At 40.5% G+C, this 26,038-nt stretch overlaps 1 protein-coding gene and 1 pseudogene across 5 annotated transcripts in view; one reads left to right on the top strand and one right to left on the bottom strand.

Annotated features, from left to right (window-relative positions):
- The window catches only part of USP47 (ubiquitin specific peptidase 47), a 148,706-nt gene that overhangs the window by 33,869 nt on the left and 88,799 nt on the right, over nucleotides 1–26,038 (top strand). For all 5 annotated transcript variants that reach the window (XM_085882495.1, XM_085882493.1, XM_085882492.1 and 2 more), the window contains 9 exons: nucleotides 5,360–5,504; nucleotides 6,440–6,536; nucleotides 6,940–7,088; nucleotides 9,136–9,215; nucleotides 9,432–9,581; nucleotides 19,304–19,399; nucleotides 19,731–19,886; nucleotides 21,792–21,962; nucleotides 22,140–22,271. In XM_085882495.1, the coding sequence (XP_085738621.1) occupies nucleotides 5,360–5,504; nucleotides 6,440–6,536; nucleotides 6,940–7,088; nucleotides 9,136–9,215; nucleotides 9,432–9,581; nucleotides 19,304–19,399; nucleotides 19,731–19,886; nucleotides 21,792–21,962; nucleotides 22,140–22,271 (1,176 nt within the window). The remainder of the gene's footprint in view (nucleotides 1–5,359; nucleotides 5,505–6,439; nucleotides 6,537–6,939; nucleotides 7,089–9,135; nucleotides 9,216–9,431; nucleotides 9,582–19,303; nucleotides 19,400–19,730; nucleotides 19,887–21,791; nucleotides 21,963–22,139; nucleotides 22,272–26,038) is intronic.
- On the bottom strand, nucleotides 14,797–17,785 carry LOC147026735 (uncharacterized; annotated as a pseudogene).

Here is a 26,038-nt window from a genome sequence, read left to right as displayed (position 1 = left end):
TTTCTGGCTCGCGGTTTGAAAGTTTTTTTTTTAGTGGGGGGGGGGGTTGCACGTACGGGCACGCAAGAGTGAAGGAACGGCCTGTGTAGTTGTTTCTGGCTCGCGGTTTGAAAGTTTTTTTTATTTTTTATTTTTTGGTTTGCACGTACGGCCATGCGAGAGCGAAGGAACATCCTGTGTGGTTGTTTCTGGCTCGCGGTTTGAAAGTTTTTTTTTTAGTGGGGGGTGGGGGGGTTGCATGTACGGGCACGCAAGAGCGAAGGAATGGCCTGTGTGGTTGGTTCTGGCTCGCGGTTTGAAAGTTTTTTTATTTTTATTTTTTGATTTGCACATACGGCCATGCGAGAGCGAAGGAACATCCTGTGTGGTTGTTTCTGGCTCGCGGTTTGAAAGTTTTTTTTTTTTTTTGCACGTACGGCCACGCACGTACGGGCATGCGAGAGCAAAGGAACGGCCTGTGTTGTTATTTCTGGCAAGCGGTTTTAAAGTATTTGTTCTTTTCTTTTTTTCCCCACGTACGGCCATGCACGTATGGCCATGCGAGAGCGAAGGAACATTCTGTGTGGTTGTTGTTTCTGGCTCGCGGTTTGAAAGTTTTTTTTTTGTTTGTTTGTTTGTTTGCACGTACAGGCATGCACTAGTAATCATAATGAGAAGAGTGGAATCCAAGTCGACAGGTTTGTGGGATTAACCTGCGTCATTATTGATTTGCAAGTGCCTATATGTATCAGGCACAATAAATCACCTCGCCAAGTCCAGCCGACAGCATAGATACAACTCCAGTGTTCCTTTATTACACACTTGCACTACAGGGAGAGGAGATAGGGACCATACTCTGTGCAGAGCATTGGTGCTGCTAAAGCAGTCTCCTTGGCTATGGGGCACAATCCTGGACAGATCACCACTCCGACACTATACCAGCATGCTGGCACTCACTTTGCCGACCTCGGAAGGATGACAGACCGAGTTAACCCCACCTGGTATTAATTCAACAGCTGAGCGGGATTTGAACTCGGGACCCTTGGATCCAAAGCCCGCCACCCTAACCATTAAGCCAACACCAGCGGGCCACCACAAATGCAATCTTATTTTATCACCACTATTGCTGAAATTGTGGTCGCCAATACGCCTCAAAAGACTTGTTCCTTCGCATTACCACACCAACCTTGTGTTAGAAACTGACTTTGCTGCATCTCCATTATGTCTGTTTTGTTTCAATACTTGTATGTCAGCCTGTGAATCTTGTGCCATTTGTGAGATCATTGATGACATAAATTGTGGTGTATGATGCTTAACAGAAACCTGCTCTTTCTTTACCTGACGTCTTTCATCAGTACTGATAATACATCTGGATAAAGATGAATTGGTTGCATTTTGAATGAATGGCGAAGGTATTGCTTCTGCCTTTTAATCATCTTCATCATTGATATGTATTCTCTGATCCATACTGTTGATGGTGGCCACACTGTTGACCCGATTTCAACTTGTAACTTGAACACTGCAACAAAAAGCAGCGATTCAGATATTGTTGCTTCTTGAAAGCCATTCCTTCACAGACTTAAACTATCGTACAATAAATCTGTGTCGAGCTATAATGATTCCCACAGCTGATTACCAAGCGTCTGGCCATCTCTTCTTTTCACCAAAAACTTGTCGATTCTCTCTATTGCAGCATCAATCATAGGATGCTGAATTCGTACAACCTTGATGAAACACTCACCCAAATCTTTGCTGTTCCACTTCAGTTTCACAAACCTCCTGTACCCTTAAAATTTGCTTTCACTCACAATACTTCAATCACTATCTTGACCTATGCTCACTCGAGTTTGTTACAGACAGGTGTGAAGATTTTTTTTAAGTTCCACCTGTGGGGTATTGTTTGGTTTCAAATAAACAATATTTAACTCCGTGCAAAGTCTTTGAAATGTCATTCCACACGGTTCTTTTCTTTTGGATCCATAATCATTCTTAAAATTCAAAACGTTTCTTTTCTTTACTGGACAAGCTTTTCGATTTAAATTGAGGAGCGTTTCTTTGTCTCTTTTGCTCGTTTTCTTTAACTATGAACAAGTGATTAAGGCTCATGGTGAAACAAGTACTGGGACTCGGAAGCATAAACTCGGTCTGGATCCGGCTCGGTAATTTTGGCAAAAATTTACCTGTCCCGGATTGAAATCGCATACTCTGATATGTAGGCAAATTATTATTATTATTTTTCATGATTGAGGCTTGTGGGAGAGTTATAAATGAAGTGGATGTAAATTGTTTGCATGGGAAATGCTTGGCCTCAATCTAAGCTGTGTTGACAGGTACAGCTAGCCACAGCACTGCTCGCATTACAATGCAACGATGTCCTTTCATCCTTGTGTGTGTATGTATATATATATATATATATATGTGTATATATATATATATATATATATGTATATATATATATATATATATATATATATATATATGTATGTATATATATATATATATGTATATATATATATATATGTATATATATATATATATATATATGTATATATATATATATGTATATATATATATATGTATATATATATATATATGTATATATATATATATATATATATATATATATATGTATATATATATATATATATATATATATATGTATATGTATATATATATATATATGTATATATATATGTATATATATATGTATATATATATATATATCTGAGTTTCTCAATCACACCTACAAGGCTGAGAGCCACTAAATGTAAAGAGCCACAGAGAATATGAAGAAGAGGAAAACTGGCAAAACGTTCACCTCGTTTTGAAATGAGGAAACTTCTTCACAAGACCACTGTGCAGGAGGGGGTAACTCGGCTAGGTAGAAAAAAAAAATCCATTTTATTTCCCCCATTGGGTGGTTTTTAAGAGACCATTTCCGTACTGGCTGGTCATTGGCTCCTGAAGGGAGCTCATCTGCCCTTCGTCAGGTGTTGTTTTTAGTCCTGGCAGGATGTCACAGTCACCCTCCCTACTAGAATAGCCAGTGAGGGGTGTTGGTTTGGTCACTGACAGTTGACACTCGGCACTTTAAGGATGGTGCACAGAAAATTATTCCCGTAGGCATGGGAAATGTACTAGTTGACCATGGGGAGATAAGAAATGCTTGGAGGAGTTACTATGAGCACCTGCTAAATGAGGAGTTTGTTTGGAACAGGGATATTTTGGAGGCAGTTGAGCTCATGCAGGGCCCACCACTTTAGATAAAGAATGAATCGGTGAAGAAAGCCATCTATGAAATGAAGAATGGTAAAGCGGCGAGCAGTACTGGTATTGTCACACAGATGCTGAAGGAATCTGGTGATTTATTGGAGTAAATTTAATTACCAAGTTGGTTAATGCAATTTTAAGGGAGACCTGTCCCAGAAGAGTGTACTAGTGAATATTTATAAAAGGAACAGTGATGTCTTAGTTTGGGGCAACTGTAGGGGTCTGAAGCTGCTGGACCATGGAATGAAAGGGGTAGAGAGAGACAGAGACAGAGACAGACATGGATATGTTGATATACATGAAATGCAATCCCCAGGAAGGGTCACAATAGAGGCAATTTTTATAGTTGGGCAATTACAGGAAAAAATATCTGGGGAAGAAGCGACAACTGTACTTTATATTTGTGGACTTGGAGAAGGCGTTCGATTAGTGTGCCTTGGGAAGTGGTGCAATGGTCCATGAGAAAGTGATGCGGAGAGGATTGGTTAGTTTTGGTAGGTATGGCGATGCATGATGGCTCAAAAACTTATTTTGAGGGTAAATAGAGTGCAGAGTGAGGATTTTGAAGTGAAAGTGGGTGTTCATCAGGGGGTCAGTCTTGAGCCCAATCCTGTTCATCATGGTTATTGAGACTACATCCTGTATGCTGATGACCTTGTGCTGAAAGCTGACAGTTTGGAAGAGGTAATAAGTAAATATACGGTGTGGAGGCCAGAGGACTGAAAGTGAAAACTAGAAGGGCAGTCGGTAGAGCGCATACCACCGTCACGTAATGCCTGATCCACGAGAACATATTGGGCCCAATACAATTTTGAAATATCATGCTGTACAGCACTATATCGTGTTTGAGCCCTATCTATCAATGGTGAAGAATCACTTTTATTTAGAAATTAAACAATTCTCGTATCCAGATTCGAAATTGAATAGATTCTTCCTTGTCACACACCCAACCTGTCCACAAAATTTCATACGGATCCATCCACAACTTTTTGAGATATCCTGTACACAGACAGACAGAAAAGGGTGAAAACATAACCTCCTTCCACCTTTGGTGGCAGAGATAACAAAAGTACTGATTAGTGGTGTGGGGGGGAAAAAGGGGGATGTGGCCCTTTACTGTCTCTAAAAAAGGTGTAGCAATTCAATAGTGTGCTTAATAAGGTGTACTGCAACTGCTGGGTGCACAAGAGGTGTTGTGGCATCAAGGGTAGACTGCAAGTGGTTCCTGACTTCAAATGTGCTGCTTGCACAGGTAATCAAGTGGCTCCAGTGGAGTGGAAAGGTTAATTTATGGGGATATATCTCTTGAATCCAGGGGGAGGAAATTCCTCCTCGATTGCTCCGCTGAGTGCGGAAAGAAAAGCGATGTCATAAAGATGATATCGCTTGCACCCAGAGTGCTCTGGGAAGTGATGTCACTTCCACCAATCCCAGCTGCTGCGTTTGCATGAAAATCAAGTCTAGTGTTGTCTCATGCATCTGTCTGTGTGTGTTCGTGATTTGAGCCGCAGCTCCTTCCTCCACAAGCTTTTGATCCTGTAACACAATTGCTGTATTATTATTTTTTCATTGAGAAAGGCAACATCACGTTGGCCTTTTGGAGCATGGAATTTATGAGGAAAAACCCAAATGAAAGCTTTTATAACCACATTTTGGATTTTCATGATTGTGAAATTCATGCAAATTGATGTTTGAAAAATTGACCCTACATGCTCCTTTAAGCTATGGTAACCGCTGGTGCGGGCATAGTTGCAATGTCTCCAACTACGTGTCTTGAGAAGTCCGCTGTTAAATGTTAAGGACCAGAACGAGATTTGTTTGCCACCTTGAATTCAATCGCATCTTGCTTGCTTCATTCCAATAATTATTATCGAAGGTAACACAAATTTTTTTTTTACCAATTAAGCAATCACTGATATTTGGAACTCCAAGTGATCCCAAATTCCATTTTTTCCGACTTTGACCCAGTTGTGATCAAAGGAATGTGATTAAATGTTCTTTTTTCCATTGCTTTAACCATTCCTTTGTTCTGTGAGCTTGAGTACATGGATAATGCAATGCATTGCTCCAACCATTTCATGAACTTGCATCAACGATTGTATGTGTGCAGGACACACCCAGATTGGCTGTAGTCACCAGACAAGAGGAGGGTAACATGGTGAAGTCCGGTAGTTCACATGCACCAGAGGGGGCCAGTGCTGCTGGATATGAATCCTCTGCTGTCGGCTACTCCATCCTGGGGAAATCAGATACAGGTGAGATCCTTCATCCTCAATGAGGGATATATAACATCAAAATTAGAGATATGAAAATTATACCAACGTGGACCATCAGACCATATCTCATCAAATGTGATCCATCTTGGTAAATTGCAAGTTTGAATGGTTTGAACTCTTCCAAGACGAACAAATGAACCATTATTTCCTGGTATGGTGTTTGGAGTGGTGTTTGTGTGCACAGCAATATGTATCGCTGACTGAAGGCTACGGCAATGTAGAGCTGTATTGTGAATTGAGGTGAAATCGCTCTCATATTCACACACACACACACACACACGTTTAAGTTGGATGGGTGAAGAGCTCGTCAGTCCATACATACCTGAAGAACACTTTAGGGATATTGATTTGAATGGTGATTTCCATGTACCAATCGGTTTACAATTTTGTTGGGGTGGAAAGATAGCTGAGTGGTATTCACACTTGCCTTTGAGCTGTCTCGCCTGGGTTCGATTCTCGACCCATCTCTAATTATTATTATTAAAGTGTCATCCTGGTGCTTCACAGACAGAGCGATGCATCAATATGTGTTTCAACTCTCGGATGTGTGTTAACTGGGCATCCCATCTGGCAGCATTAGTTGGTGGATGTCAAAGATTCCACGCTGTCCTTTGCGTAGTGCCGGTGACCTACTGCCTGCACCCTGGCCAAACTTCTGCTCTAACATACAGGGGGCATTGCTTCAGTGGTAGAGCTACACCCAAACAAAATGATGCTGGGTCTGCAGCCATGTGCTGCAAACGATGGAGGAAGAAGAAGAAGAAGCTATTTTGACTACAATACGTTTTCTCCGAAATAAATAATATACTACAAGTGAATTAAGATGTACTACAATCGGTTATCTTTTCGCGATTTTTTTTTTTTTTATTTCGCCTTTTATTTTTATTTTTTCTACTTCCCCCCAATCCTTGCAGGTTACGTAGGTCTTGTGAACCAAGCCATGACCTGCTATCTTAACAGCTTACTGCAGACTCTGTATATGACTCCAGAATTTCGCAATGCACTGTACAAGTATGTTTAATATCCTCTTTGTCCTTTCACTTTTACAGCCCTCACTTGTGTTTTTGCCCACTTGTGTTGTCACGTGTTTTTTTTTTTTTGTTTAGATCTGGTTGTTATTTGCATTTTTGTGAATGAAACAGAGCCTGACTTTGACGGATCCGCAATTGCTCTGAGCTTTGAATTACGAATTGTATGGATAATATGGTAATTGTGAATGCCAAGTGTTAAGTCCATAAATGATAGGCTTGCATGAATACTGCTGTTACTGCATATAGTCACCAGAATGTGAACTCCACTGCATGTCGCAGGTACAACAAAGGTTTTGTCGGTGTGTTCATTATGATTTTTACAACAATAAATGTGCTTTTATGACCTCTCCCCAATCTTTCTGTGCAATTTTACCTCTTACCAGATGGGAGTTTGATGGGACGGAAGAAGAAGGTGGCTGCAAGTCTATTCCTTACCAGCTTCAGCGGCTATTTGTGCAACTACAGACCAGCTGGAAGCGTGCAGTGGAGACGACCGACTTGACACGAAGCTTTGGCTGGGACAGCAGCGAAGGTGGAATTGGCTGCTTCATTTCTTGCCCACTGCTCGACACATCGCTCGCTCAAAAACGACAAGATGAGACAAAAATCATCAAAATCGTTTTGCGTCTTCATTGTTTATATGTGGACTGGATCACTTGGGGTGCATCACCTCCGTGAATGAAATAGGTTGGAGATAAAGGACAAAACCAAGGGCTGTTTCATATTGAGTGGTTTCATTGTAAATTGCCACAGGTGGGACATTGTGCTGTTATGGCATAAAGATTGAAGAAGACCCTTATTCTTTAAAAGAAGATGGTGTTCCTTTTTTGCACAGTTTGGTCTGCAGTTTGGAGGGACAATTTGGTGGCATACATTTATAAAGTACTCTCATGCGGATTTACAACACGTGTATTGGCAGATAATGAAAACCCAAAGGTATGCAGATCATCCAAAATGTGAATGATAACCACCACATCGTTTTGGGCTACGAGCTGATTGGCTGCAAAGTCTTTGGAAGAACCATTGCCACTTTTGTCTGAGTCACACAATTGACCATAACAATTGCACAAAATCTGCCAGCCCTGTTTTGTCAGGAATTGGGTATGACCTTTCATGAGACTGTATACCAGTCGATTTTGTGATGCGTGCAGGTGTTTTTGTGTATCTGCACCAAAAGTCTTGGGATATCTTTCTTGCTGTGAGAATTGATCATGCCATTCCATTGTAATATGTGTAATAGAGCATAGTTTCGACAAATATTATTTTCTCTTTGCCTGGATCTCGTGCATCATGTCCCATCGGGAGAAGTTACCATAGTTGTCACAATTTTGAATGAAAATCGACCATAATTGACTGTATTTGGAAGATTTCCAACTCTTGAAGGAGGGAGGGAATCCATTTCATGCTTATGATGGCTAATCGTCCAAAAACTCGTCTGTGCATTGATTTCCTTCCTTTTGGGAAAAAGGAAGAAGAGGTTGGCTTTTCCTTAAAGCATATGGGCTCTCAAGACTATTTAGGTTGACTAATGCTATGGTTTGTAGCATAGCAGTTGACGCTGCTTTTATCAGTGAGTGGTTCTGTCTTTTCCAAAGATTTCAACTGCATCAGAATTTGTATTCAGATTTTGGTATATATATATATATATATATATATATATATTTTTTTTTTTTCCCTGGCTACAACTTGGCGATCTTGACCATATAATGGGTAATAAACAGGGTGGATGTGTGGCTGGTATCCTGTATTGGTCAGGATCCTTTCAGCAAATACCAATGTGGTCCAGTGAGTGGTTCATTCTCACCAGTGTATCTGTCTGTGTGTGCCTTGATTGTTTATCTGGTATATCAAAATTCACCTCAAGGGAAGATCTCTGCTGGGTGGAGAAGCCATTTGTTGAAAAATTAAATGGAACTCGATGTTGAGATATACTACTCGGCCCATTTCAGCTCGTTTATCAAGCTGTGCAACCATGGAATACCACATAAAGCACAAAAGCCTTTTTTTGGCGTGGTCAGTGTACAACGTGCAACAAACAGGAGTCCTGATGCTTTAAACTGTGGAGTGACACATCCATTTCATTCTTCAAGTTTGATAGCAGCATCTGTGGGATGTATCAGAACAACATTTTATGAGCTTGACCACAAAATTTGAACTAATTGAAGAATGCACATTGTATAGAATGCAAAATTATCCCATCATTTAATTTTTTTTTTCAAAAACTAGTAGCAACTATTGTACTGAGGTCAAGGTTTTGATTTTGACAAGGGGAATTGCAAGATGTACAATTGCATCGCATACCAAGGATTTAAGTGTCCCCTGACTTTTAGTACTTCGTGTTTGCATCTTTTTATCATCATAAGTATGTGTTTTTATTATAATTATTATCTTGAGTAAACCCTTTTTCCAGGGTAGATTGCACATTGATTTGCATTATATTTATTTTGGGGGATTTCACCTCCATCACTTTTTGCGTTGTTGAAACCCGAGTGACAAGTTGTGCATGCAGTTGGGTTTTAGCATGGAATCTTTTGTGTTGATTGGGCCAGTAATTGCTTTGTTTCACTTTGTCTGCACAGCCTGGCAACAGCATGATGTACAAGAGCTCTGTCGAGTTATGTTCGATGCATTAGAGCAGAAATGGAAGAATACTGAGCAGGTTTGAACGGGCATTTCTTTCGATTTCTACAAGGCCATTTGATCTTTAAAACCTGTACCACAACTTCGTCACAATATTGCATTTTACTTTTGTAAATGGGCCACTTATTACAGTGTGGAAGAACTAGCGTCGAGCGGACGTGGCATTGAACCGCCTCGTCGACTGCCATTATGAATGCTGAAACCGTTATTGATGTGGCATGTTGCTTTATTCCAGGCTGACCTCATCAATCAGTTGTACCAAGGCAAGCTGAAGGACTATGTCCGGTGTCTCGACTGTGGTTACGAAAGTTCACGCCTCGACACTTACTTGGACATCCCACTGGCAATTCGGCCATTCGGCTCCAATCAAGCCTACTGCAGTGTGGTAGATGTCGCTCTCACACTATGTGCACACCATTACTACTTCATTGATAAAATTTATCTATGAACTTGTCTATTGAACTATTTTATAGTCTTACTGCACAATAGTCTGTGTACTTGTCTTTTTAGGTGTTGTTTTGTCATACAGTAACCTGCGTTGGTTTGCTCTGTGGTTTTACGATTTTTGACTTTGGGTTCTCAAATTACAAACTGTTTGTTGATGTTTCAGGTGTTTTTTTGGGGGTTTTTTTTGTTTTTTTTGTTTTTTGTTACAAGGTCTCCATTTCCATGGTCAAAGTTGGTGTAGTGATGTTCCCAGCTTGAAGTAAACCACCCTTGGTGGTAATAAATCATGGTTCACAAGTCTTTAATTCACCGTCATGACGCATTTCTCAAGACTGCTAATTGTTTTGCCAGTCATGGTCGAACCATGCCTTTGACGCCAAATGACATTTGTCCAAACGTATTTCCATGCTCCGCATTGTACACTGTTGTGTTTTCTGTTGAATCCCAGTTCAAAAGAAAGGTGAAAATTGAGGATACTGTGCTGGAAAACAATTCAAGTTTTCTTCTCCCCCCCGCCCCCACTCTTGTGAGAGTCGGTGCCTATTGAATGAAAAATAGTCTTCCACAAGTGCAGGGAGGCATAGCTATTATGCCGAATGTCTTGGCGATTGAGGTCGGATGAAATGTTTAAAGTGCATTACCAAAATTGTTTGATCAAACTTGTATTTACGTTTGAATGTGAATTGTTGTTGTTGTTCTCATTTATAAAATTTGCATATAGTTACCATAACTGCAGCATATCATACATATTTAGAAGCAGTGATTTTTCATTTCAAACAAAGGTACTTTTCCATTTCGAAAAATCCTAAATTCCTCAGTCTCAAAATAAATTATGTTCCATGTTATCAATGGAAAAATAATTACGTATTTATTTGTGTACTTGCTTTGGTAAAAATACAATTTCCCTCGAATCTCCACTCCTGCAATCCTGCAGTGTATTTTTCCTTGAATGAAGATCGAATTATAAATGGGAAAAATGTGGAACTCGATTCCATGGGACATGGCACTTTAAACTGAATTGATCTTGCTTACGAATCCCATGTATCTCTGCTCAGCTACAAAAGAAGTATGCAGACGTGCCGTTATGTACATTGCCGTATCCACACCAGGGGTTTTTATGTTTTCGGATATTGTTGACGACCTCCTATGTATTTCGACGATTTTTCACCGTTTAAAAAAAAAAAAATGTTTCTTCAAAGTTGCACTTTATATTTGTTTTCACCAGCGATCATTTGTGATGACTGACATCTTGTTTTTGCCAGCGATCGTATTTTCAGGGGAAATTTTCAACAAAGTGGCCTGAGCTTCAAATCGAATTTTACTCTGACTGGGCTCCTTAGAGATTGTTAGATGGAATTATTTCGGTATTTAGCACCAGCAATCGAGATTGAGATTCTCAGTGACACTCATCCGAAGTAGCTGTGAGTGAGACGAGCAGGGGCATTGGCTGTGCTCGTGGCCCTGGTATAGAGGGTATTCCTTGTGCATCAAATTGTGGTGTATTTTAATTTCTTTTTATACTTTTTGTAATAATAAAGTTTTAATATGTTTTGTAATAATTTGTAATAATAAATAAAGTTTTATGTAATAATAATAATTATTACAATAATAAAGTTGTCATAATAAAGTCTCTGATAAAGTTCTTTTCTCTGTGGATTATTGTAGTATAGGGTCTGAGTTAACATCCTAGAGTGGGTGTGAAACTCTCACCCTTGGGCATTTTGAGAAATCTAAGATGGTGGCCAAAATGGTTTCCGCTTTTAGAAATACTACTATGGTACCCCCAAATTATACTAGAGACATGTAATACATCAAAATAGGGGTTTTAGACGATGCTCAATTCAGAAATTTAGCCTAGAAAACTGGGTATTTGTTATTTTTTGAGTTATTGGCAATTTTAGCAAGAGAATACTTGTGTGGAGAGGCCCATGGTGTCAAACACAAAATGTCATATGACTTCACTAACATGACAGCAACTATATATATTATAGTAGGCCTACATAAGCCCAGTTTCTTCTTTGTAATTTGTTGCAGAAAGAGAGATTTCCTGCTATTTACAGGCATAATATGTGTCAAGCAAGCACTGCATCAGTCTGGGCACTTTGACTCTGTTTTGCTGAAAATTATCTGAATTGTGGAAATCCAACTGCTTCATGATTTTCAAAACTGATTTTGTAACAGAGAACAATTTTTTCAGGTCTTTCTGCATGATGGTGGTGGTGATTGTGCTTTTTAGAAGTAGATGCATGTGCATGTGTGTAAATAAGAACAAAGGCTTCAAGTTTCAACGTGTGAGCAGAGACATAAGTGCTTCAGAATTTTGAATATATATATATATATATATATATATATATATATATATATATATATATATATATATATATATATATATATATATATATATATATATATATATACACACAGGGGCTGCAAAAGTAGGTATACAGTAATGAAAAACAAAACGTTAAATTTCCACTTTACCTGCAAATATAAGATGTATTTTAGAAACAAATTACAAAAATAAAAATATTTAAAATGGTAATAATGATTTTAATGAATTAAATGAATTCTAGTATTCAATGAATCCTCGCACCACTATTATAATACTGGTAATACTGGTATAATCCTTACTGTATACCTACTTTTGCAGCCCCCTGTATATGCCAAATTTTGTGGTAATATGTGACAGATCTGCTTTCCAAAACTTAATTCATCATGTTTATTTACAGGTACTTCTGGTGGTGGTGGTGGTGGTGGTGGTGGTGCTTAGTCGATGTAGATAATTTGTCGTACGTGTATCCTGAATGAACAATGTGTGGAGAATGTGTGTTCAAATTCAAGTATGGAAAAGATTGTGAACAGGAATCAAAGGCTCTGCAGAAAAACAGTGGACCTGAGAGAATCTTGTCAATTATATAGTCCGTGAGCCAGTCGCCTGATTTTGACCAATTAGTACCACCTGGGGCCACCAAACTTTATTGTGATTTTCTGATAGCTATATGTATCTGTAACTCAATGCACCATGATGGACATCTGCGACTCACAGCTTAAGCTCAGTAGAGCCTTTTAAACAAAGGTGGGGTCTACTCAGAAAAAACGTCATACGAGGTGTGTTCAAAAAGAATCCAACCTTAGTTTTTCATGCGTAAACAAATGAAGCTAGGGAGGCATGGTTTGGTGCACGTATGTAGGTGATCCTAATCCGTATGCGTGAATATTTTCCCGCCTGCAGAAGCTGTCAGTTGCCGACAGACCGCGGATGAGTGAGGAAGTGTAAGTGAGCTCCGTCGGATTTCCGTTTTTGACAAAATGACGGATCACTGTGGTCTCATCGCCAGTGATCACTGTGTTGAAGAAGTTGGGATCGCTGTTCACAGTCTCCAGCATGTCCTGTGCGATCTCCAAACGGAGTTGCTTCTGCTCATTCGTTAGCAGCTTTGGCGCGAACTTCGCTGAGATTCTCCTGAAGCCCAAATCCTCAGTCACAATGGAATGAACGGATCCATTGCTGACGCCTGCCTCATCTGCAAATTCTCTGATCGTGATTCGACGATCCTGCATCAGCAGGGTCCTCACTTGTTCAATGACGATCTCATTTCGGGATGTTGAGGGCCTACCAGAACGTGCTTCACTTTCCACTGATGTGTGACCATCTTTGAAGTGGTTGTACCACTCTTTTATCTGTGTGGTACCCATTGCTTCGTTCCCGAAGGCCTGTTGAATCTTGCGGATCGTTTCCACTTGGGAATCGCCAAGCTTTACGCAAAATTTGATGCAGTAGCGTTGTTCAAGTTTTTCCGTCATTTTGTCAAAAACGAAAATCCGATGGCGCTCACTTACACTTCCTCACTCATCGGCGGTCTGTCGGTGACTGACAGCTTCTGCAGGCGGGAAAATATTCACGCATACGGATTAGGATCGCCGACATACGTGCACCAAACCATGCCTCCCTAGCTTCATTTGTTTACGCACGAAAAATTAAGGTTGGATACTTTTTGAACACACCTCGTATTTTCTGACAAAAGAAGAAACACATTGTGTACTCGCAAGTATTTATTGACACCAACAACATGAAAACCACAAGTCCATTTCCATGGGATGTACCACTGGAGAGAATTACATGAATTGAATCACACCAAATGATATTGAATATTGTTTATAATGTGTCACTATCGCTGTCACTGTCCGAACCATCAGATCCCTCTTCCTGCTCAGCATGGACCTCCTCGTCTTTCATGTTCTCACATTCCTGCAGTAAGCAGGCCTGAGTACAGTGCAGTCCATTCACCATACACTGGCAGGTGGGCAACTTGCATGACTTCTTGCATTTGCAAGACAGGAACTCCAAGACTGTGTCTGGTGCTGGTGCAGCTGTCATCCAGTTGATAACAAGTTCTCCATCATCACCCAAGCACCAGCCTTTGTTCTCCGGCGGACTTGGGACTTCTGGGTCTGCCTGCAATGCTCTGTGCCAGATGGCAGCCTGATAGTTGGCCCTCGTTGCATGTAGATGCAGACAGTTTTGGCAGGTGCGCAACTGTCCAGATTCTACGTTTCCATCTTTTACACGGAACAGTTCATATCGCATCTCATTCACATCACAGATTTCTGACTGGCTTACGTAGAGACGACATGTGAATTCTTCCAAGACCTTAAGAATTTCATCAGTGAGCTGCCATTCTTTTCCCAGTTTTGCGAATACATCTCTGAAGTGATCATGTGGCATCAACAATTTAAGTGCAGCGAGCATACCGCAACCACTAAAAGCACCACTTAAAGTTTCTTTAAGCCTATCTATGTTGTCATAGGCAAGTGGGGAGGGAATGCATGGATGGGAAGATGATGGTAGAACTATACCTCGGTCTGCTTCTCTCGTCTGCTTTTGAAGGCACAATGCAGTGTCTATTTCTTCCAGCTTAGAGTAGGAAACACCATGGCCAAGGCGATTGAGCATTTTGATGAGCTCAACATTTCCTGTCAGTGACTTAACACCCCATGGTAGCAATATGTGTTTAGCAGGGACGACTTTTCCTCTACTGACAGCATAGATACAATCCTGACCTACCGATTGGACAACTCGTTCCACCTTCTGCGTTCCATCTTGTTCTGTTCCATGAAGTAGCAGTTTCAGAAACATCTTTAAAGATTCTGGCAATTCAGTTTAGCGAGATTTCAGTTCAGCAGGGTGTGGAGGCCAAGGCTTTTCTTTCATGCTTTTAATTTGTCCTCTCAAGTGGTTCGCAGAAAGTTTGACAATGTTCTCAATATCATCTGAGTACTTTGCATCCTGTAGTTGTTCTTCGGCCTTCATAATTTTGACCACTACCTGCTCCAAGGAAAGGCCATCTGGATATACAAGAAGTTTTCCTTTATCATCAGAGACGAAATGAAGTGACTTCTTGAATTCACATTTTAGCTTCCGGCGAATATGTTTCTTCGTAGAGGGTTTCACATCATTGATGCCAAGTTCGTGCAGGAAATTCAACAACTTTTCAGTCAATTCCATCATTCTGACAACTTCAGGTTGAACAAATAATGTCTTGCGCACATGCTTGAACAGAAGAAAGTAGGCCTCCGGCTCTGCTGCCAGATAAGCGTCATCATCTTCAGTGACTTTTGATGTTTTCTCCATTGCTCCACGGGTGTATTTGCAGTAACATGATTTATGGTAATGAGCCTCGGCAGCAACCAACTCTGGATGTGATGGCAAGTATTCTCTGATCCAATTTGGCCTGAGCAACACTTCTCACTGTTTCATCTGACCTGAGTTCTCTGGACTGTAGGAGTGTTTCCCTGGTGTGAGAACCAGCCACATATTTGCTTTCCTTCTTACAGAAGATACATACAGGGTCGAAGACACGAGATGTCGTTGAAGGAGCACGAGAAGATTTTCTCCTTTTGGTGGAACATTCTGGCTCGGAGTCAATAGCCTGGTGTTGGCGCAGTGGTTAGGGTAGCGGCTTGGAATCCAAAAGGTCCTGAGTTCAAGCCCCGTTGGGCCACTGAATTAATACACCAGGGGGTTGACTCAGCCTGTCATCCTTCCGATGTCGGCGAAATGAGTACCAGTATACTGGGCTGGTGTATACCCTGGTTAAAATAGGTGTACCATATCCCTGTATCGTAAGAGACGACCAGGGTTGCGTCAGGAAGGGCATCCGGCGTAAAACATGTGCCAAATCACGATGCGGATCATACGGATGATCCGCTGTGGCAACCCCTAACGGGAGCAGCCGAAGGAAGAAGAAAAAGATTCTGGCTCGGAGTCAGGTTCTTGGAACTTCTGAAGCATTTTCTTGTGTGTAAAATCAGATCTACAGTCTCTGTGGTAGAACAACTTTTCGACGTATTCATCTTCTTCAAGTTCCAGGATGGGCACAAAATTCCATAAGTTGGCTGCATGGAGTAACAGACCAACAGATTCATCGTCTCTGGGTTTGGTCAGTTCAGATTCTGAAGTCTGCTTGGAACAAATAATGCAAGCCCTTTCTTTCAATGATTGCATTTTCTGTTTTTACTTTGGTGAGTCCATCATGTATCATTGTAGAGTGTTACCTCCATACAGTCACAGAGTCACCTGAAAAGATATAAAAACTGGTTAAGTACACTATTGTCATATAAATGTATCCACTCTATTATCATTTTATTCTCTGGATCCTTGAATAATTTCCAATTTTGCTACAGCTGAAATACATATTAACTATGACTTAAATAAGGTTATCAAATTTAAGATCAACAAGGTATAAAATAACTTAGGAATAAAATGGTCTTACTTGATATTGAAGATCGGTGAAATGAAGACAAGCTGTCGACTGCAAAACAAACTTGACTATGGATGTTAGTATAATAAACTAGAGGTTATTTCACCTTAATAACTTCATCAAATATGAAGAAATTCTCAATAAATGTTATCATGTCCATTAGCAGTAAATATTTATGCTATTGATCAATATTGCGCAATTATCGATGTCGCAGAAATTAGGATGCAAATAGAAATTACAATCACATTTTTATGTTATTGCAATATATTTGATATATTCCTTAAGTATAATCACTTTCAGACACACACAACACATCTTCATTATGAAAATTTATTTTTATTTGGCCTGTCCAGCCATTTAAGCATTAAAACATGGATGACAAAATTGTACATTTTGTGTATTTTGCGCAAAAACATTAATTATGCTTTGGAAAAGTTAAGCTGTGAGTTTGAAATGTCCATCATGCATTTTTGTGAAGTATATGGGTACACCATCAATAAAAAATAAGTTTCGTTTGGTGCCCCCAGATGGTACCGATATCTTGTCTGGCTCACGGACTAATATATGCAAGTCAGAAATATGGAGATGACTTGCACATCAAATTGCATGGAGAGCTATCAGCAAATCCAAACTTGACAATTTTCTATCACAAAAACTGTCTCCAGGTATACTTCCAAGTCAAATCTGGCAAAATATGAATTACAGAATGTTCCAGAACAACCCCCAAGAAAACTATGAAAGTCTTTTGTTCAATTCAATTTCAGAGAACATTGTTTGTATTGTGGAGAGATTTGTGACCTTGAAAAGGACCCAAAGCACCCTGGGAGATGGAGAACTGCCTTCCTCTGCCACTTCACATACTCTGAGCATGATAAAAAGCCCTACAAAGACTTTTTGCTTGAAAGATGCAGAGTACGTAATGATGAATGGGCCATTCAGGTCAGGCTTCGGCTGGAGGGGGCCCTGGATCTGCATGCTGTAGATGCCAGATATCACAGGGACTGTATGTGCAAGTTCATGGCCCTCCGAAACATCCAACCAACAGGAAGAAAATCAGAAACTGATGTGCTTGATCCAGGACTACAGGCTGTCTTCAGCTTCATGCTGGAGAACAAGGACAGTCTCTACCCCCAACCGATGAAGCCCTCTGTCAGAATGTGGCCCGGGCTCACATCCAGGTTGCAGTCTGGAGGAACTCCTTGGAGCCAAACCCACCAGCACTTGACCCAGCAGCCCATGGGTGGTACATGGAGGATGGATCTCTGAGTGCAGTCATGCTTCCTCCCAACACTGCACAGGCTCCTGATGCTCTGCTCAAGGTCATCCAATGCTCCTGCAAGGGGGAAAAACCATGCACATGCAGCTGCTGCAGTTCAGGCATGACTTGCACAGTGTTTTGCCATTGCGAAGGAGACTATGAATGCTGGAATCGTCGCACCAGGATAAATGATGCAATGGTGGAAAATGACTGATGATGAATATTGAGAAGCATATGTTTATTTGTTCGAGCGTGTTCAGTATTTTCTTTGACTGTCTGATTGTTCAAATCATTGAATTGTTACCGTATTTCAAATGACTGCATATAGTAACCATATTTTATGAGCATATATTGCAACAGGTTGAAAGATTATAATCAGGACATGATTGAAATTATTGTTTTAACACAGATATTGTGATTATGTTACTTTAATAATTAGTATGGTTTGCAAAGGTATGTGATTTTAATGATTGTAATGATTGTCATAGTGTGACATGCTGGTTCAACTTTGTCATTATCGGCTTGCCTCTTATTTGTACATTTGTGTATGTAACTTTCAAAAAGTGGTATTTGTAAATTTTGAAATCTTTTCTGAAAGTAGTTTTGAATAACAATTGCAGGAGTAATTACTTTTATGTTTTGTTAACATGTTGTATCATAAAACCACATTTCATGTCGTAAACGAACTAAGATGCTGTTCTCCGACATTACTAAACTGGTACTCAGGTCATTATTATGTACATTTATGGAAAAATTATTAAACATACCAGTTTCTAGTACAGAAATTTGGGTTTCTCACCTATTGAAACCCCTATTTTGATGTATGACATGCTTCTCTTGCATAATTTGAGGGCACTATAGTTGCATTTTTATAAGCGAAGCCATTTTGGCCGCCATCTTGGATTTTTCAAATTGCCCAAGGGTGAGAGTTTCCCACCCACCCTAGGATGTTAACTTAGACCCTATACTACAATAATCCACAGAGAAAAAAAAACTTTATCAGAGACTTTGAGGTTTGGGTAAAATTTCCAGTTTGGCAGACAGACTAATATAGTGAATAAGTTATTTGCAATTGTATCTAAAGTTGACTTTTTTTTGTTGTTGTTTTTTTCCATTTCAAATCACCAACTCCATGAATTCCGGACATTTTCCGTAATCGCAGAAAATCACTGGATCTACGTCTTCTAATCTTTTTTCACAATGTCATAACCTTTCTCAGCCTTTTGGCACGATTAATTTTGTCCATCGTTTTACATCTGGGTACCATTATTAACTTTTCTGCATCTACTAGATCTTGTAGGTTCCTGGAGATCCAGTATTGCAGGATCTCTGTATGTCATTTCCTGTTTGATGACTCTTCATTGTTACATTTAGCTTCATTCCCATATGCTGGTCTGATTACTACACTTAATGGTGCACAAGGCTCATAATGGGAGGTAATCGTACATGCGGACGCAACCAATGACACATCTCAGTTCAAAAACCGTGATTGACCAAAATGAAATCCCGCGACAACGAAATTGGAACACAGGTTGCCCGCGATTGGTATAAACCTGCAATATTAGAACCCATGGTATTTGAGGGTTTACTGTATAACTGTGAAGCAGTTTGCTATGATTCGATTGTCCATTGTGTTATCAGGAAGAAGCCCTACAAGCATTTGTGCAACCTGAAACACTGGATGGAATCAACCAGTACTACTGTGAGCATTGCGGCAAAAAATGTGATGCACACAAGGTGAGTGTGTTGCCAAAGGTACCTCTCCTGGAATCCTTTTCAGCCACATTTTTCTCAGCATGTTATAGTGTCTTAGTTACTTTAAAGTGCTGCAAGATCTGCTAATTTTTTGAGGGAAAGTGCTTAGTTGATTGAAAGTTGTTGTTTTTTGTGTTATTTTTTTTTTCACACTCATAAAGCCCTTGATTTTTCTGCCATTTTGCTCTAAATCTTTTCTATGGATACAGAAATAAATGAACTTTCTGTGAGCATGGTCCACATTAATTTTCTGGATTTGTACATTGCCCTTTTTTGTTCAACTTGAGTAACTTGATTTGCTTGCTGCTCTCAGGGACTGGAGTTTCTGCATTTCCCTTACCTGCTATCACTGCAGTTGAAACGCTTTGACTTTGACTACTCCACGATGCATCGCATTAAGCTGAATGACCGCATGACTTTCCCAGAGATGCTGGATCTGAACTCTTTCATCGACGCACCTGAAGAAGAGGTCGGACCAAGCATACAAATCTCTTTAGCTTTACTTCTCGTCCGACGGAATAATCGTTAGTGATTGCAAATCGTTTTCTAAAATGGCGTTGAAGCATAAGAATTGTGACTCGACATGCGATCCAACAAAGTTCAACATGTATTATAGTGTAATATATACTATTTTTAATACAACTGAACAAGATACCATAAATTGAGAGTTGGACACCAAGATGAAGGTTGCTGTCAATGTTGGACTGTTTACATCGTGAGGAATTGTTGTGTTTTTTGTTTTTTAAACATGTCCATGGACTGCATATTCACCACTGATGAAAAAAGTCAATTTTTTTTTTCCTTGCAATGTTTTGGGTGAAATAAATCTTTTACAAGATGAGAAGGAATTGTACATTGAAGGAAGTGAAAGCAGCTCTGCAAATGCCAACACACGTACCAATGATCTCAAAATTGAAGTGTCATGCTGAAGCAATCCGTAGCTTTGTTAAACTACATTTAAAAAAAACAACCTGAATTTCTGCGATCACAAAGCGGTCGCCAAGGGATTCCTGCAATCCAATGGCGGCCATATTCTTCTCGGACTACCTTATGACCTTGACCTTCAACATTTATGGATATAGTTTTAAATTAAGAAAATGTGTCCCCATCGACGATCAGCCATAAAACGCAACATCATGAAAATCAGAGGAAAATTATTTGAGTTGTGATCAAATGGTGTTTCTTATAATTCGAGCAAAATCCGAGAAAAAGTAGGTCAAGGACACAAATCAAATATCAGTTGCTCAACTTCAGTGCAGGTACACTATTGTTTTGCAAGAACATCTTGGAAGGCCAAGCGGTTTTTGAGATTCCACAGTGGCTAAATTGAGCGATGACAAAAAAACCAACAATATGTTTTGACCTTGATCTGACCTTCACCTTTCATGCTTCGGGTTATGATATAAATTAAGCCTAAATGTGACTTGCTCTCGGGTATCTCTAGAGGGCAATTTTGTTCTGATCGACAAATTTTAGTCGAGTTATGGTGAAAAATGTGGAAATGTCTACAATTCGGTCATGACCATAATTATGTCAAGGTCAAAAAATAGTCAACCCTGCATACTTACTTTCTATTCCCATTATTGCTGCAAAATTTCATTCCAAAAGTCCTAGCCAGTTCAGAGATACATCTCGGACGGACATTGGCAGAAAAAGGCAGGGAAAAAAAAGAAACACCTAAATTTGTAGTGTCGTACTCCTCGGAGTCTAAGAAACTCTGAAGTACCGTTAAAAATTAGGGGCCCGAATTTTATAAGCAAACCCGGCAACAGGTATAAGCCCCCCCCCCCATCTATCGGGTGAGGCTTAAATATACATGTTCCTTAACAAGGAACTTCAACGCAGGAGACAGCCATTCAGCCCATCATTGCCTGTGCCGTGGTTGCCAACCTTTGGTAGTTTGTCCATGCTCTTACCTATTTTAAATGCTTCGCATCAAGTAAGGAAGCAGCATGTACCATTTTTTTTTTAAGACTGGTGTGACTTTGTGGTTTGAACCACCGACCTCCCAGACTCAAAGCGGACCTTCAACCATCGTGCCACTTGCTGTTGTTGTCCAGAGTGTGATGTGGGCCCAAATTCTTCCTTAGTCATTATCACGATGAAGGCTACTTAACTATATAACAACACTATAAATTACACTGCAGATCTTCAGATGTGTGCGTGTGCATGTGTGCATTAAAAAAAAAATTCTGATGTACTTTTCTTTTCTTTTTTTGATTGATTTAATATTTCATCAGGCTTATGGTTTTCATTTCTCCAATCATTGTAATCCCAGCATTTGGTACAGTTTTTTGCAAAAAGGTGACTTCAATGTAAATGTCAAAGCCTTTGCTATTCCTATCTCTTGCGTTTTCACTTTGTATGCCAGCAGAAATGCTGTCAAGCAGACAGCTGTGCGGACAGTGGTGCAGAGAACGAAGGGAGCTGCCACAGTGACCAGATGAACACAGATTTCTCTGGTTATGATGCAGTTGATGAGGGGATCGATTTGGAGAATGCAACCCTTGTCCCAGGCGAAAGGACCTGCAAATTGAGCAACAAGGTAACATGTAAAAGAGTCTTGAACTGTCTAACACCTTAACCTCATTTGTTATGTGGCATTTTAAAACTCCACTTGCTGTTTGACTTGATCTTCACCATGCAATGCAATGCAATGTGAGTGCAATTTCCTTTGTCTTCTGCCATATTCGATATCGCTGTATTGTTTGTGCCTTTGCAGGGTCCCTGGGTGTATGAACTGTTCTCCATCATGGTTCATTCTGGAAGTGCAGCTGGTGGTCACTACTACGCCTACATCAAGTCATTTAGTGATGGACAGTGGTTTAGTTTCAATGACCAGCATGTTAGCAAGGTGTTTATTTCCCCTCTTTGTTCTTTGTGTTTTGACTGCAGAAGGCTGGAGCACAAGTAGAAAGAACAAATAATTCAATGCTGTTGTATGTGCTGCAAGTTTTGTGTTCCTTTGGAGTCGTTCAAGGTTTCTCGCTTAATAATTTGTTTCAGCTGTTCATGTTACTCATTCACACAGCGTATAGTCCGGCAGATATGTGAAAAAAATGTGCCTTTAGTGATACAAGCATGAAATTTGGCACACTGCTAGGGCAGTATCTTACAAAGATTTTTGGATATAGGGACATTCTAGATTCTTCCCAGAGCCAAAATGGTGGCCATTTTACAAAATTGCCAATTTTGTGTTGTACAAGGAGGATACATGTGGATACAACTATATTTAAGAAGCATACCAGTGGTTTTATTTAACTAAATATAGATTCTAGCAAATAAGAAATAGCAAATAAAGGTGACAAAGTGTGAATAAACCATTTATTTGGTCATTTTTTTGGTGCATTTTTGCACTTTTGGACGGTTTTCTACAACAAACTCTTAAAAAAACTGTTATCAAGCACCATGGAATGACTTGTTCATTTAACACTCTTGAACTCAGAGGAAGTGCTTCTGTTTGATCCTAACATCAACTTACAGAGTCAAAATTATACAGTGGAACCTCTAGATCCAGGTAACAGAGTCTACTATAATGCATGGATACATGTGTACATGTTACATAATTATCATCTGTGATCTCTCTTGTCCCAGTTCTACTCTCTTGTACACTCCCCACCACAGTGACATAGAGCTGTGCACTGGAGTGCAGCCTTGACACACTTGCACTGTCCTCTGCATCCCTTTTTGTAGCATCTGCATCCCTCTGTAATCCAATTGGCTACACCTTAGTAGTTGCCGACATGCCTCAGTTACCTCTGGGAGGGTTGTCCAGTATATGTCCCAGCCATTATCGGTGTGAACCCACCCCCAGTCACTGGGCGATAGGAGCTCTGGTGTGGACACCATCATCTGGCCCCAACAGTAGCCGGATTGGTAGGTAGCTCTCTTGATGTGCTGTTTCAGGGCTTCAGGAGTTGGTGGGAGAGCATCTATTGATCTGCCATTCTGGGTGAACCGATGCTTGCGACACTCATTGACATGTTCCTGGCTACTGTTGCGATCATAGAGCACAACAACAAAATGCTCCAGTGCATCCATGTGGTCATCTACGGCTGAAGGAGTTGGCGTGGCAGCCAAGGCACAGAATGCTGCAGTGACATCAGTGACCTCATCACAGGCTTTCCAGGTTTCCTATGCTTTTTTCTTCCGCCTGCCTCCGAAGCTTGAAACGGTGTCGCATCCAGTGAGGGCATGGAAGAATGGCAAACCTCGACACTTGTTAGGTCCCAGTGCCACAGACATCTCCTGAGCTGCCAAGAACCTGAAGTTCTTTCCTGTGCCAAAAGCAACCCAGAGCTCATCAATGTCCAGACGTCCAGCTGCTGTCACCGCAAGGACCACGACATCAGTGTCTACTGTACGGATCGACACTTTGCTGTATCCCTGCCTCACAGCGTCTTCAGCATGGAGTAGCATTCTTGTGTCAGCCTCTTCATGGCTACAAGGGGCAAGACCAGCAGCATCTCGGGCCTGCGTACAAACCACATCTTTGTGGTGGGTGCTGATGACTTGTTTGTCTGTGTCCACGGTCCACACTCTGACGGGTATACTTTCGTGTCACGCCTTCGGTATCCCCACTGGTTGTTTTCCTCTTCTCTGCCCGAATCAATTGAGTTTTGTTTTATTGTAGTCTGCACGAATCATGCCACTTAGTCCTGTGGTGCTCGAAGGTGGACTCAAAACCCTCACCATCGTCCAAGCGGGACATGTCGAGAGATTTTGGCAAGCAGTCGATCTCACTGAACCTGAGGAGGTTGTCTGCCAGAGTCTGGTATCCAGACCCTCCTGTGCTTCGCTTGGAGTCAGCTGGACAATGAAGAGGCTCAGTGGTGTCCATCTGACACAGCACACATAGGTTCCAGTCTGTCTGGTTAATTGATGTAACAGATGTACTTGGCCCTCGCTGCTGGGGGTCTAACAGTTTGAAATGCTTGGCCATTGTCTTGAACCACCACCAATCAGTCACTGTAAAATTGGGAAGAACCACCACCAAGCAGGGAATTAGTCTTTGGGTACACTACAGTGGAGTTATCACCTGAAAACAGAATAGCAGAGTTAAAGTGTTTTTAACTACGAACCCCAGCCCAGAGGAGATGCATATATACACAATGGCGATCTTGGGTGATTGTCACTCGATGTCCCCAATAGGCCATCATACATTATTTCTTTGCGCTGGACAGGACCATGTTAAACCCAAATCAATATGAACACACCATTGTAGTTTGAACATTTCTATTATGCAATCATGAAAATTAATACAGTGAGTACATCAATATCGATTTCACAAATTTATGCATTTAATCGCGACATTGCCAGCTACCAGTATGTAATTAATAATGGAAATATTCATGGAGTCTAAGTTCCTTTCACCAAATTGATTTTTGATCTATTTATATTTCCAGAAACAATATTCAGGTAACATTCACATGCATGATCATATTGCAGAGCTCTTGTTCCAGCCATGCATTATTGCGATGGTAAACTGTTATCTGTGTCCCTCATAGACCACCGTAGATGCATTTTTTAGTCAAATATGAAGTAGCTAATGAAGCATGTGCATACTAGTTGATAATAATCATATTATACTCACTACATTGTGTTTTGTACCAAGCACATATGACTTTGCTGACCTTGTAGGCAGAATTTGTTATTCGTGGCAGCCATTTTGTAAAATGGCCACCATTTTGACCCTTGGGGTAATCTGGAATGTCCCTATATCCAAAATGTTTCCTAAGGGTATGCTATAACTGTGTACCAAATTTCATGCTTGTATCATCAAAGACACAAAACTACCAGAATATTTCATATATCTGCCGGACTAGTATGCAAGTTAACTTCTGATATGAGTGTTTTCTGTGCAAACATTGTAATTGTGTCTGGGCTACATGCTTCCAGCACGTCATGCTCTCAGACTCGCATTTCCTCTTCTCACTGTAAAGAGAATATGGGAAAAAGTAACTCGGAGCATGTCAAGGGTGAGCATGCACCATGATGCAGTGCTTTGAGCTTGATACAAAATTGCTTTTACAAATGTAGCAAAAGACAGCAGAGACAAGGTCACCTCTTTACCCACATAACCTACTTTGTATGGTCAAGTGAGACAATATTGGATTCACACCATCATGCGATCTCAGCTGCGTTTAATTTTTACATCCGAATATAGTCATCTGTGTCTGTGTTTACGATGACAAAGACGGCAAATAAACTTAATATTGTGGGTGTAAACCACATTGTTGAAGAGAAAGTAGCTTGGGGAGTCCTTCATTTGGAGAAATCTGGATAACAATTGTGGAATGTTCAAAACCGCTTCGGACTATTGTGACAGCAGTTTTCAGCACATTCTGCAGCCTGTTGGGCCATGTCTCTACATCGCCAATGGCCGCTCAACAGACATTGAAGTGTTGTAAGCATTATAAGGTCGCTGGGTCTGACAGTCTGGGGAAACCATAATTGTGCATTTAAAAATGCCACATAAACACACCTCTTCTTGGCTCCCCACCTCCAACATAGTTTTGTGTTTCAGAAGGGCTGCAGGTTTGTTTCAGACCGGTCTGTACCCGTCACGTAAATTTAATCAAGGAAAAAAAAAATAGTAATGTGTTGCAGGTAAGCCCATGA

The sequence above is a fragment of the Eptatretus burgeri genome, chromosome 5 (assembly GCF_056783735.1).
Source record: "Eptatretus burgeri isolate ZD-2024b chromosome 5, Ebu_testis_v1, whole genome shotgun sequence".
Taxonomy (NCBI): Eukaryota; Metazoa; Chordata; class Myxini; order Myxiniformes; family Myxinidae; genus Eptatretus; species Eptatretus burgeri.
This window is presented reverse-complemented; position numbering and strand designations above follow the sequence as displayed.